General features: G+C 26.5%; 1 protein-coding gene across 10 annotated transcripts in view; it reads left to right on the forward strand.

The window, feature by feature from the left end:
* The window catches only part of LOC114130702 (uncharacterized), an 89,339-nt gene that overhangs the window by 1,804 nt on the left and 74,496 nt on the right, over positions 1-13,039 (forward strand). For 2 of the 10 annotated variants that reach the window (XM_050201974.1, XM_050201971.1), the window contains exons 2-5: positions 710-1,632; positions 2,022-2,081; positions 3,331-3,375; positions 5,650-5,664. In XM_050201974.1, the coding sequence (XP_050057931.1) occupies positions 1,527-1,632; positions 2,022-2,081; positions 3,331-3,375; positions 5,650-5,664 (226 nt within the window). In that variant the 5' untranslated portion in view covers positions 710-1,526. Of the gene's footprint in view, positions 1-709; positions 1,633-2,021; positions 2,082-3,330; positions 3,376-5,649; positions 5,665-13,039 lie in introns of those variants that run through there. The other 8 variants (XM_050201970.1, XM_050201977.1, XR_007604515.1 and 5 more) reach the window with 6 other exon arrangements.

The following is a 13,039-nucleotide window of genomic DNA, read 5'->3' on the forward strand; positions in this document are numbered from 1 at the left end:
TTATAATATATTCTAGACTGACAAATCATCTCCGTTCAGAATCGTTTTTCGTATACAATGATACCTATCATTGCATTCAAATTTAATCTACCCTAGTCCGAGGTCCACCCCACCCCCTAATGTACAGCAGAGCGGTACCCACTTGCCGACTTTTTTTTTTTGTATGAATATCAATACATTTTTTTTGGCTTAGTCAAAATACTCGAACATTTAATAGAAAATACCTCATGAGTTAGTCTTATAGTGATTCAAAAATAATAAGAATACATAGGCACAATTTTATATAACTTTTATAAGCGATTGAAGTTCAAATATTAACAAAACTTCGTCAAAATATTTGTAAATCATTTTGTAATTAAAAATTTGTATAAGTAGTAAAGAATTTAAAATTTAATACACGATTTTCCTAAACTTAAGTTCACAATAATTATAAAAGAAGTTAAGAGTTGATCAATTAAAAAAGTTTTATCTGAAGTTTAAAATTCACAATCTACTATCAAATAATTAAATTAATAGTCGTAGAAACTTGATACATACGCCAGTTTTTTAAATTACCATTTTCTGTACCTACATGATTTAATTTTAGGGTATTCATATATCATTAAAACATAAACCACCTTTTTCACTACCCAGTGAAACCTTTTGTTATAAACTATAACAAAAGAAATTATAATTATTGTAGAGTCATTGTCCAATTTTAATGTTTTAGAGCAGCGATTCCCAAACTTATTTTTCATGATGACATTTTGTGGATCAAATTCAGACGCAGTGCCCTGCTGTAAATACCACGAAAGAAAAAAATTCTATAAATTGTAAATTATTAATTATTATGAGCACTAGACCGTAGTGCCCTTAAAAAGTGCTCGCGGTGCACAATTTGGGGAAAAGCTGTTTTGGAGTACTTATTATAAAAATTAGCTTTTTACAAAAAATATGAATATTACGATAAGAAACTTAATTTAGTATAGTATATGCATAGAATTTAGAAGTTTCATTAGTTGGATAATTATTGTTTTACTATTGGATATTTGTTTCTTCTTGAGTTTTTACTAAAAAATAATTGATCAAAGTAAATATATAAGAACAACAAATAATAATCAATCAAAAAACCTTTTTATATTGTGTGAGTGTACATATTATATATATATATATATAAAACAACTAATAGCTATGGACATACCTAGCTACTGAGTAGCTAGGAACATAGAATGTAGTTAAACTTCCAACCTTAAACATTTTTAAAATACAAATATCATTCGTATGAACAGTTCAGGTATATAATATTTATGATATCGAATTAATTTTCTGTATGTTGTTTGTTACATTAAACTATGTGGATTAAAAACATGTGTTATTGTAAAATGTCAATAATTTACTCAAATGTGTAATCACATGTTATAAAAGCTTGAAAAAACTGTAACGTAATAATTGTACCTAGTAAGTATTGAAGATTTATAAAAATATTTTCACTCGACTTTTTGCAAGCAAAAATTCAAGATATACATTCATTTAATTAAAAAAAAAAAATGATTTTTTTTCCATTAGTCAAAATTTTGAATATTTCAATCATTTTAATGATGATAATTGTCTTTTTTAATAATTCGTCAGCAAAGAAACCAACATTATTTTTTCGTAAGTATTTGAATAAACCATTGTCTCATAAAGCGAAAAATATTAAATGTACTTGTAAGTTATATTATTTATTTTATTAATACTCATTACGCCTAAATGTGTATTGATTTATTTACGTAATGTAATAGTTACTTTAAGATTTCTAATTATATAAAACTTCGTTATTTATCAAATTTTTATACGAAAAACTTTAAGTTATAAAATATAAATGATTTTTTTTTTTATACACAACTATAATTAATAATTATAGTGCATTATAAGATTACTGATATGTTATTGTGTTAGCAGACCAAAATAATATTCTTGAAATGTCTTTAAACACTATCATTTGAAACAAAATAAATACACCTATGCGTTAAATAGTAACTGACGTTTTATTAACTTTCCAGAACTTGCCAATCGTGATGATATAAATTATTTTGTTTATTTATCAAGAGAACTAAATTACGGTAATGCCTTTATAGATTATATTAATATTATATTTCATTTGAATATCAAACAATTTTATTATATCATATTTAAAATGTATTTTTTTTTTAATTTGATATAATAATTTGGTATTGTTTAAAATAATCATAATAATATAGTATCATATTATTTATTATTATGTAGAAACATTTTTACATATAATTTATTATTTAAATATTTAGTAGATATCAATAATGTTTGTATATTAATAATTATTACTCTTGCAATGGCTTAATTTAATACAAATGTATAAATGTATAATTATTAGTTTAAAAGTATTTTACGGATCGTTTTCCAACAATACGAGTAAATATAGAAGCAAAACAATTTTAGCACCTTAGAATGCAGAAACGGCTATTCACAGGCATACGCCGTAGATAAACCCTTTCGGTATACTCATTAGTCGTTTTACATTATTATTATTCATAATTTATAGTTATTACTAGAACGTAGATTTATATGTATTGAAAACCAACCAAATATGAACTAAAAAATCTTAAGTATGCATAAATATATGCACAAAATGTTAAAATATGCATAATAAATAAAAAATAACATTTTTTTTTTTGAATATTAGTGATAATCAATCATGGAAAATCGATATTTTCTTATTTTGGTATAACTATTTTATTTCCCCGATTATTGATCTAAGATCGTACTTGAAAAAACCTTTTATACCTACGTCCTACAAGTAGATATAGTTAGGTATTAATTTATTTTTGATATTGATCGAAACTATAAAAATATATTAATTTTTTCTCATATAGTTATATTATAATAGAAAATAGTATATATTTAAAATATGTCTAAAAAAACATCGAAATATGGATTAAAAGATTAAATATGCAATTAAAATTGTAAAATAAGCCCTTAAAATAGAAAAATGTCGAAATATGCAAAAGTATGCACTAAAAAAGTTTCATTTTTTAAATCGGTATGTCATGAAACTAATTTTTTATTCATTTAGCATATTATACGATCAACCAGAATAAATATGCAAATGCATATAAATCTGAAATATAATTATTACTCATTAATTATCATATTATCTTCATTGTTTTATGGTTAATGAATTTTCACATTTTTAAATGTAATCATCTTAACGTATTATTTAATTACTGTATCAACGTATGTGCTGATAAATCGCAATTCAACCAAAGTAAAATAAATTAAGAGAATAATCAATTTTAAAAATTCTGTACCTACTATAAGCGGTGGTCATGTTTTCAGATGAAAAAAAACTGAACATTCATGATTTTTATCTCTCAATACACAGTAAGTTAACAACTAATTTTTAAAGTTATACAACTGTCACTTGATAATTAGAAATTCAGAGAACCGAGCTAAACATTTTTATTTATAGAGGTTTTTGATGTGAGTGTTATAATAGAATAATGTTATGTCGAATAATAGAGGGTTAAAAATAAATAATTCGAATTAAAGAGAGGTGGAAAATTTTATTACATAGGTACAATAGGTACACGCATCGTCGTATTTATTATTTATTATTATCATGTAAACTAGCCCTTGAAGTGTCAATGTAGTAAGATGATCCTTATGTTTGAGTATAGTTGAAACTCAGTTGAAAGCATAGAAGCTGAGATATAAAAAACATAAGTTATGTTTTTTTCACCTGCAGCTGCAACTGCCACAATCACTTTTTTTATCCGTAATATATTGTACTTTACGGAGTCCATATATTCAAACTATGTTATATTCGGTTAAATAATGTCACCAGCTAAGTTCAATTTATAAGCAGTGAATTTTAACATACATGAAAATAATATATCTATTCCTATATAGTTTAAATACATAGCTATAAAATGATATCACAACTTTTTGAGTGGTTTCTTTTTATACTGAGCGTTTTTTTACACGGGGTTTGGCGTAGTGTTTTTGTTGGAATATCACTAATTATTTTTATGTTATTATTATTATTATTATTATTTTGTTGTTGTTGTTATTTCTTAAAAATAAAATAGTAGAGCTACAGCTGAAATTCTGGTAACAAATAATTGAATGTCCTAACTTTGTAGACCTACTAAATTTGTTAGTACATAGATCAAAATTGTTGGTCTTATTAGGGAATTGTTCTAGCCTCAAGCTTAAAAGTAGTTTTAATATTTCTAAGAGTCTCGGTGTAATGTAAGAACATTACAAATTACATACGCCACTATTACAGTGCCATGCAATTTCTGGACTATTAGTATTTATAGGAGGAAATAAATTAATAATTTTCCCTTTGTCATTTAATTCTAATTTTTCATGATATGATTCAGGTAATACTTTATAAGCAGATTCAAAAAAGTATGGTTCAGTGTTTTTGCTATGCTTTGACTGACCTAATATAGAACACGATAAATCAAAATGTAATTGTTCATTTTTTGGCACAGCCACTGTGTAGTTGATACTTGAAATATGAATTTTTAAGAGTTTAACATATTTTTTATACTGCTATTTCTTTGAATTAAACCTATTTGATCATTTTTTCAATAATGGGTCTAAGTTTCCCGAGAGGAAGATTCAAATTGGGTATTAATTTATTAGTCCACTTTTCAAATGAACCTTTAAATGCAAACTAGACATCATGCTTTTAACGTATACCTGGTTGGGATTTATGAACAGCTCTATTCATTTTTTGATAAGCGAGAGCTTCATCCCGACGATTTAAGTAGTTTTTTCGACGTTTATGTCTTATTTTTTTTCTAAATAGTAACGAATCATTCTCAAAATTAAATGTGTGCGTATTTTGATACTGCAGTCAGTAGGTACCTACTCGGTTAAAAAATAACACACAATTTACTGTGCACGTGAGTCGTGATGTACACGTATTTGAGGTTTTAATACGGCGGCCTACGGCAGTCAATAGGACGTATAACGCTGGACGTGCAAGAAGGACGGCGGTCGACGCGAGAAAGAACAATAATAAATATAGTACATCATATTTGAAATATATGATATTTCATACGCCGCGAGCCGTAACGTATTAAGTGGAAACACCGCCGCCGCAAGCACTGTAGCGCGTTCGTAATATTCTATTATACAAGTATACAATTAATAACAAGAAATATATTAGTAAAATTTTTAAGGAAATTTAAATATTTCAAAACAATGTAAAAAATACAGCCAATGGGGGAGGCTATAGCCCCTTAAGCCCCTCCCCCCCTTGGCTACGCCACTGTATGCATGGACAACTACTTTTTTTTCGTGATTTCCGATGCTTCCTGTAATAAATTATACCCGGCAGTTGTCGCGCGTTGTGATTGCCGATGCGTTCATTTTAAGGCGGTTTTTTTTTTATACTTAGCGCGACCCTGCCGGATCGTTGGATTTATAGCTATAAAATTATGTACGATATTTATATTTTGCTTTATTTATGGTTTTATGGAAAGTTAATTTGATCACCATTGTACCAACTATTTTGTTTATACCATACATTTAATATTAAACAGTTTTGGAAATTGTATCCATCAATAAAGAAATAGTAATAGTTACTAAAATAATTTAAATCATATAAGTGATCTATTTGTTTATATGTATTATTTATAGATTTAGAAGCCAGGCGTAAGTACTCTTTGATATCAATTCGTGTTTTGTAATATGCTAAAAATGATTTAACGACAATAAAACATTTTGAGAGACTACCAATAATTGTCTTTTCAAATCATTTTTACCGGGGAGTATTTTTGGCTATCATTTATAATTACCTACTTATTATTAACATGTATTAAGTACATATTAGTTTAGCACAGTGGAGGTTATGAGGAAGTGGTGACTGGTGATAGCCGAGGGATTGCCCCCCTTGAATTTTGATTTTGTATATTTTATATTATAATGTATATAACAGGGTGACCAACTTTCACCACTGAGTTTTTTTAGGTTGTCACGAATGACAAAAAAAAATCGTTTATAATCGTCGATATCGACTGGTATTTACTATATGCCTATACAAAAAATGTAATGTGTGTGCTGCAAGTACGCACGTATGAAGTGAAACTACTTGACTAAGGGTACGAGAAAAAAATTAGTGATGTGACCAATAGGTTGGAATAACAGTTCGGGTCCAACACTCCAACACAGCTGATGACTTGTTTAAATCGAGGCTTAATTAATTATTGCTCGTAAACTTTTTTTGATGTATTGTTAGCATTACCTGTGGTGCACCACGTGGAGGTCATTATATCAGCGAGTATCCATATATTTATAAGAATGTTCGTCTATTTTTTGAAAATAAATTTGACAATTTGAACCGTTTAATAGTGATATGTGTGGTGTACATCCTTAAGACTCTATATATTTTTTTTCTAGAAATAATAATAATAATAATTTTGTTTCTATAGTAACAATAACAAACGTGTAGTTCGGTAGTTTCATTATAATCAGTCAGTCACGTGACTAAATATTTTTGTCATTTCCTCAGTAAAGAAGTTTTACCTCAAAAATGTTATGTGTTCGGGAAAGATTGGATTTATTTCCCCCCCTCCTTGAACAGCATGTATAACCACCCCTGGTTTAGTAGACAAACATGAGAGATGCTTCACTATTTTTATTTTAGAATAAAAAAACGAGTAAAAATATATTTAAATCTTAAAGTATTTACATGTAAGTATATTTATGTTAACCATATTATTTGTTATCACTTATCAACTATAGGATATCGCGGCAGAATGACCTTAACCACGGTAGATTATACTATAATCTACCGCGATCTTAATTATAACCCCATAAAGGATAAATTATTGTCACAACTATTAACAAGCTTTAAGTAGTCATTATGTAATGCTGTACATTTTTCGTTGTACATAAAATGTGTGATGTAGGTATATAAATTAAGAACGTATTTACTAACATTTTTATTATTGCATTTTTCATATAATTTGTTGGTTCGCCTTCAGCAATCTACAATATTAATAGATAAATGCCTTAGCGGTTTAATGGATAGACCACACAAGGTGCAATCCGTGTAGGAACTATATTATTGACAACACTTGTGCGTTGATAACATTTTATTCTTTATTGTTACATAATATGAATTATTAACAAACAGTATAGCATATAAATAATAATTTAACAACAGCATAATATTTTAATATAAATTCTAATATTAAATAGTATAATTATAGTAATAATAAATAGGCCCGTCGGTCTATAATAAATGCACAAAACTCACTGGGGATAAGTCAAGTAGCGGATTTTATCCCACGCGACCGTGCCGGGGACGTAAAATAATAAATATAAGGTAATACAACCCGCACACGTGCGACTACTAGAACTTATCACAACGCTGCAGACAACGTAGAACCAAACACAAACCAAGACGCCTGCAGTTGCATAAAATGTGACAACGGAAAAAACGAGTAGATGACAATAACACAACGACTGAGCAATACAACCTATAAAGAGGAAATAATTTAATGCGAGAAACTAACTGTCATGTGAACGATACTTACTAGAGATTTAATGATGAAGAAATAAAACGTGGTTTTTAGCAGGAACAAGACAAGACGATAACCATTTGAATTGACGAGAACATGACAGTGCAAAGTCAGAAAACGAACATAACGACAAAAACGGCGATTTTACGACAGAGATTTAAAACACGAAGAATGTCAGTGTCGCCAACACTATTATAAGAAAAGGAACGACATTATGTGACAATACCACTGAATAATAGAATTTATCACACATACACTCTGACTGGGTGGTCAGCACTCAGCACACGAAAACTGTCACCATCGTCGACCGTGCTGCAACGATGTGTGATAAGAACAAAATATGATAATATAAACAACAATAAAAATATAGAATCGCCATTTCGGCGCTAACATATTTATTAAATTTAAAACCAAACATGATGTGTTCGAATACGGACGGATAGTGTTACGTCACAAATGTTATAAATCCTTATCAAATGTCCCAATTGGATCCAAACAAGTATTTCGTACTACCTATATGAAAAACATATACTTTTAGAAAATTTGAACAAAATTTTAGTTTAAACTTTCAATTTACGCGATTTTTCATTAAACTAACTATGCACAGTGCATTAGTACACATAAACCTTAAGAATTAAACAATTCTACTTAAACAACGTGTAAAATGTTAATTTTAAGCGATATTATTACATTGTAATATTATTAATATATTGCGATATTACATTGTAATAGCTTTTGTTTGGATCCAACGGATCCATTGATAAGATTTGTACGTATGATAAGAACGTGTATGACGTAAGCACTATCCGTCCGTATTAAAGATACACACAATTAATATTTCTACGGGACGATAAAAATATTATATAATTGTTATAATTCATAATAGTTATTAGTGATTACTGATTACTGATTGGTGATAATTTATTCCGGATAAAACATATAAAACTTGTCGATTATATTATTCAAGATTCAACAATTTTACAATACAATTATTTTAATTATTATAAGAGTAAATTTTTGGATGGTAGGAAAAAAGTCTCGGGGAAAAAAAGTTATATTTTTAAAAAAAAAAACATGTCATTGAATCGTAGTCAATAATATTATTAAAACATAACATATAAATTATAAAACAACCTATAGGTATATAAATTATTATAGCTGTAAATTAATATGTCATAATGTCACAATGTAATACAATTAATTATTTTATAGTAATAAGATAATATTTTATTACTTGCCGAGGCCATAGGAAAAAACCAAAAATTATTGGGTTTAATATATATATAAATATATGGTACTGGTTTGTTATAGCCCCGCCGCGGCGGGTGAAAACTTTATAGCCCCGCCACTCAGGTTTGTTATCGCCCCGCCATTCATATAACAATAAATACATCGAATAAATATAAATATAAAATAGTGATATAATTAAAAATGTATATTTATTGACGATATATTGATAAAATATTTAAAAAAAATTAATATTAAAAAATTGAATAATAATTAATATAAAAAAGTTATATAATTAAAAATGTTTATTTATTGATTTAAAAAAAATTAATATTAAAAAAATGTATGCTTTATGTGATTCCCAAAATTCTGTTATATCTTTTAAAATTGTTTCAAACGGATCACTATTATTTAGTTTTGATGTATTTACTGTTATATGAATGGTGGGGCGATAACAAACCTGAGTGGCGGGGCTATAAAGTTTTCACCCGCCGCGGCGGGGCTATAACAAACCAGTACCAAAAAAATATATTCTTTTGACATTCCGCTCAAATTCAAATACAATGTTTTTTATGTAATTACTAGTAATATTCGCTGGGAGCGCTAGCAGTTATTAGAAATCTAGAAGAATTATTATAGACGCCGGTTTCAATACACAGTTTTGATGGGCCGTGCTGCAACCATAGTATCTATAGCCGTGCACCAAACTAACGTATATTATATACAGTGGCGTCACGAGCCTCTTATTTTATCTTATCTTAATATAACTACATAATACAATATATTCGTCATATATATGTATGTGTATGTATATATATAATATATATGTGAGTATGTGACAAACTGACGAGTGACGATGCATTAATATCCAAATATTTTAAGATGTTAGTGTTGTATACCTAACCTAACCTTCAGCCTTTCCAAATTTATACTTGGCTTATAAAGCATTATATACCATTCCTGTATCATCTGCTGCTGCAGAACGCTCATTTTCCAAAGTTAAGATTATTAAGTCTCGGCTAAGATCTACAATGACCCAATCAAGACTAGAAAGTCTCCTTTTACTAAACTGTGAAACTGATATAAACATAGATTTAAATCAAGCTATAAATTAATAAAAACAGCTATAATAATTTATATACCTATAGGTTGTTTTATAATTTATATGTTATGTTTTAATAATATTATTGACTACGATTCAACGACATGTTTTTTTTTTTTAAATATAACTTTTTTCCCCAGAGACTTTTTTTCCCATTAGACTTTTTTTCTTTGAGACTTTTTTCCGGAGACTTTTTTACCGGGACTTTATTTCCCCGAGACTTTTTTTCCGTTCCCCAAATTTTTGATATTTTATATTATAATAGCTACTGGTTAATTATACTCGTATACGACCATGAATGCATTCAATCAGTTTATTGAGAAATCTATGTTTTTATGTAGTAGTAGTATATGAGGCACTTGAGGACACTTTTTTTTTTTATTAAAATTTTTTCTTAAAAAAAGTATGAAAAACACAAAAAAAAACATCTAAAGACGACATTTAAAAAACATTCCAAAAAAAAACCGATCTTATATTTCCCTGTTAAAAATTACAAAAAATCTAAACAAATCTGTTAAAATTACAAACAGTTTTAACTATTTTTAATTGTTTTATTAATTTTAAAACCAATAGTACTAATTATTTTATTATTTTTTAATTGGACAAATAAAATTATTATAATATTTAAGCAGTTAAAAACAGCCTTAATTTTTATGGCCAATTTAGATCACTTTTTTGTATTTTATTTTAATATTAAAATACATCCTGAAATGACAGTTTATAAAAATAATTTTTTTTAAATATTTCAAAATTTTTTCTTTATAAATAAATATAAAACAATGAATCGTAACAGCAAAATTATTAGTCTTTATGAAAAGATTATATATAATAATGCCTCATTATTACAATCTTTAAAATCAAAGGAAGTTTATTTATGTACAAAATGTCAAGATTTTAAGAAAACCGATGAATTTAGTAAAAACCAAAAGTGGTGTAAAATTTGTATGAATACCAAAGTTAATAATGATTTTAAAATATGCGAGTGTGGAAAAAAAATGTATTTGAGATCTTATAGTACACATTTGACATCAAACAATCATAAAAAGAGAATGGATAACATGAATAAAGAGAACAATTAATAGAAAATTATAAAAATAATTTTGTTATAAAAAAATAAATAGTACAAAATAAAATAAAAATTTTTCTTTATAAATAAAAATAAATAAAATAAAATTGTATACAATAAATTAATAAAAATGCCATCACAGAATCATATTGTATTAGAAAATATGAAAGTATCTGAGCTTAAGTTAATAGCAAAAATATATGATATAAAAAGTGTTTGTAAAATGAAAAAAGATTGTTTAATAGAAAATATAAAAAAGCAAGTTGCATTAAAATTTTTAGATAAAAATCCCTTCTGAGAGTTAGATAAAAGTTTATTCAAACAAGAAAACAATTCATTAAAAAATATAGATAAAGATCCCTTCTGTAAGTTAGATAAATCATTTTTTACTGAAGAAAATTATTTTAATAGTTCACTAGAAAAAACACCAGACGTTTATGAGCTGAAAGATGTAAATCAATTGAATACACAAAAAAAAAACTCTAAATTTAGGATACATAAAGCTGATTATAAAATTAGTTTTAAATAAAAATTAATAAAAGATCTAAAACTAAGTAATACAAAATACAAAATTAATTATATAGATACAGCTTTAAATGAAATGTTAAAGTTTGCTAAAAACAATTCAGCATATGAAAATGGTGATAGAATAAGTATTGCATTATCTAATCTTAATATAAAAACTCCCATATAATAGGTATACTGGAATGAGATCTGATGATATCATAGTAAACTTAAAATCTATAATTGGTGGTTTATTAACTTCAAATGAACAAATTGATATTACAGAAACTACTTTTCAAATTCAAATAGTAAACATACCAAGAGGTTGGGGTAGAAATAAAATAATAAATTTATCAAAAGATACCTATACTAAAAGAAGTATTATTAAAATTGAAAATAATGATAATTTATGTTGTCCGAGAGCTATTGTTGTTGCATTATCTACTCAAATAAATAATATTTTTGGGCATGAATTAAAAGCCAATGATATTATATACTTGAGAAAAGGTAGAAAAATTCAAAAAGATTTAGCTTTAAAATTATGTAATACATTAAAAGAATATAATGAAAAAGGATTTACATTGGATGATATTAAAAATGTGGAAAAATACTAGATACACAAATAAATATTATTTGTGCTGAAAGTTTGAATGCTTTAATTTATAAAGTTGAGGATAAAGAAACTAAAATTTATTTGTATAAAAATGGTGATCATTTTGATATTATTACATCAATGGTAAGTATTTATGGTTCTTCTTATTATGGTGAAAAGTGTGATAAAGCATATAAAAATAAAAATGGCTATAAATGTGTTAAAGATAAAAATGTTTGTAAATTGTGTATACGGCCTGAACATTTAAGTAGTATAAAAAATAAAATATATTACCAAAATTGTAGCAGATATTGTTATAATCAAGAATGTTTAGATGATCATTTTTTTGTATGTATGTATGTACGTAAATGTATTGATTGTAATAAAATATGTAAGAGATTTACTAAACCGGGCGATACGCATATTCTACATTGTGGATATAGTATAATATGTAGAAATTGCCAAGAAGAAGTGAAAATAAATTAACATAAATGTTATATGCAGCCTATACAACAAAAAGGAGGTAAATGTAATTCAGGTTGAAGTAAATGCGATAAAAAAATGCTGAATACTAAAAAAAATAGGTCTTGTAGTTATACAGAAAAATATATATTTTTTAATTATGAAGCTTAACAAGAAACAGGAACACATATTGCAAATAAAATAATTGCACATGATTTTGAAGGAAATAAAATTATGTTTGATACAAATGAAGAATTTTGTGAACATATAATAACCAAGGATTACATGAATTATACATTTATAGCACATTATGCAAAAGGATATGATTCACAATTTATCTTAAGATATTTGGTTGATAATACTCTAAAACCATTTACAATTTATAATGGTACAAAACTAATGTTATTAGAAATTAAAAATTTAAAAATAAAAATAATAGATAGTTCTAATTTTATTCATGGTCCACTGAGAAGTTTTCCCAAAACTTTTGGTCTAAAAGAACTGAAAAAAGGTTATTTTCCACATTTCTTTAATACAGTAGAAAATAAAAA

This window comes from Aphis gossypii, chromosome 2 (assembly GCF_020184175.1).
Source record: "Aphis gossypii isolate Hap1 chromosome 2, ASM2018417v2, whole genome shotgun sequence".
NCBI lineage: Eukaryota > Metazoa > Arthropoda > Insecta > Hemiptera > Aphididae > Aphis > Aphis gossypii.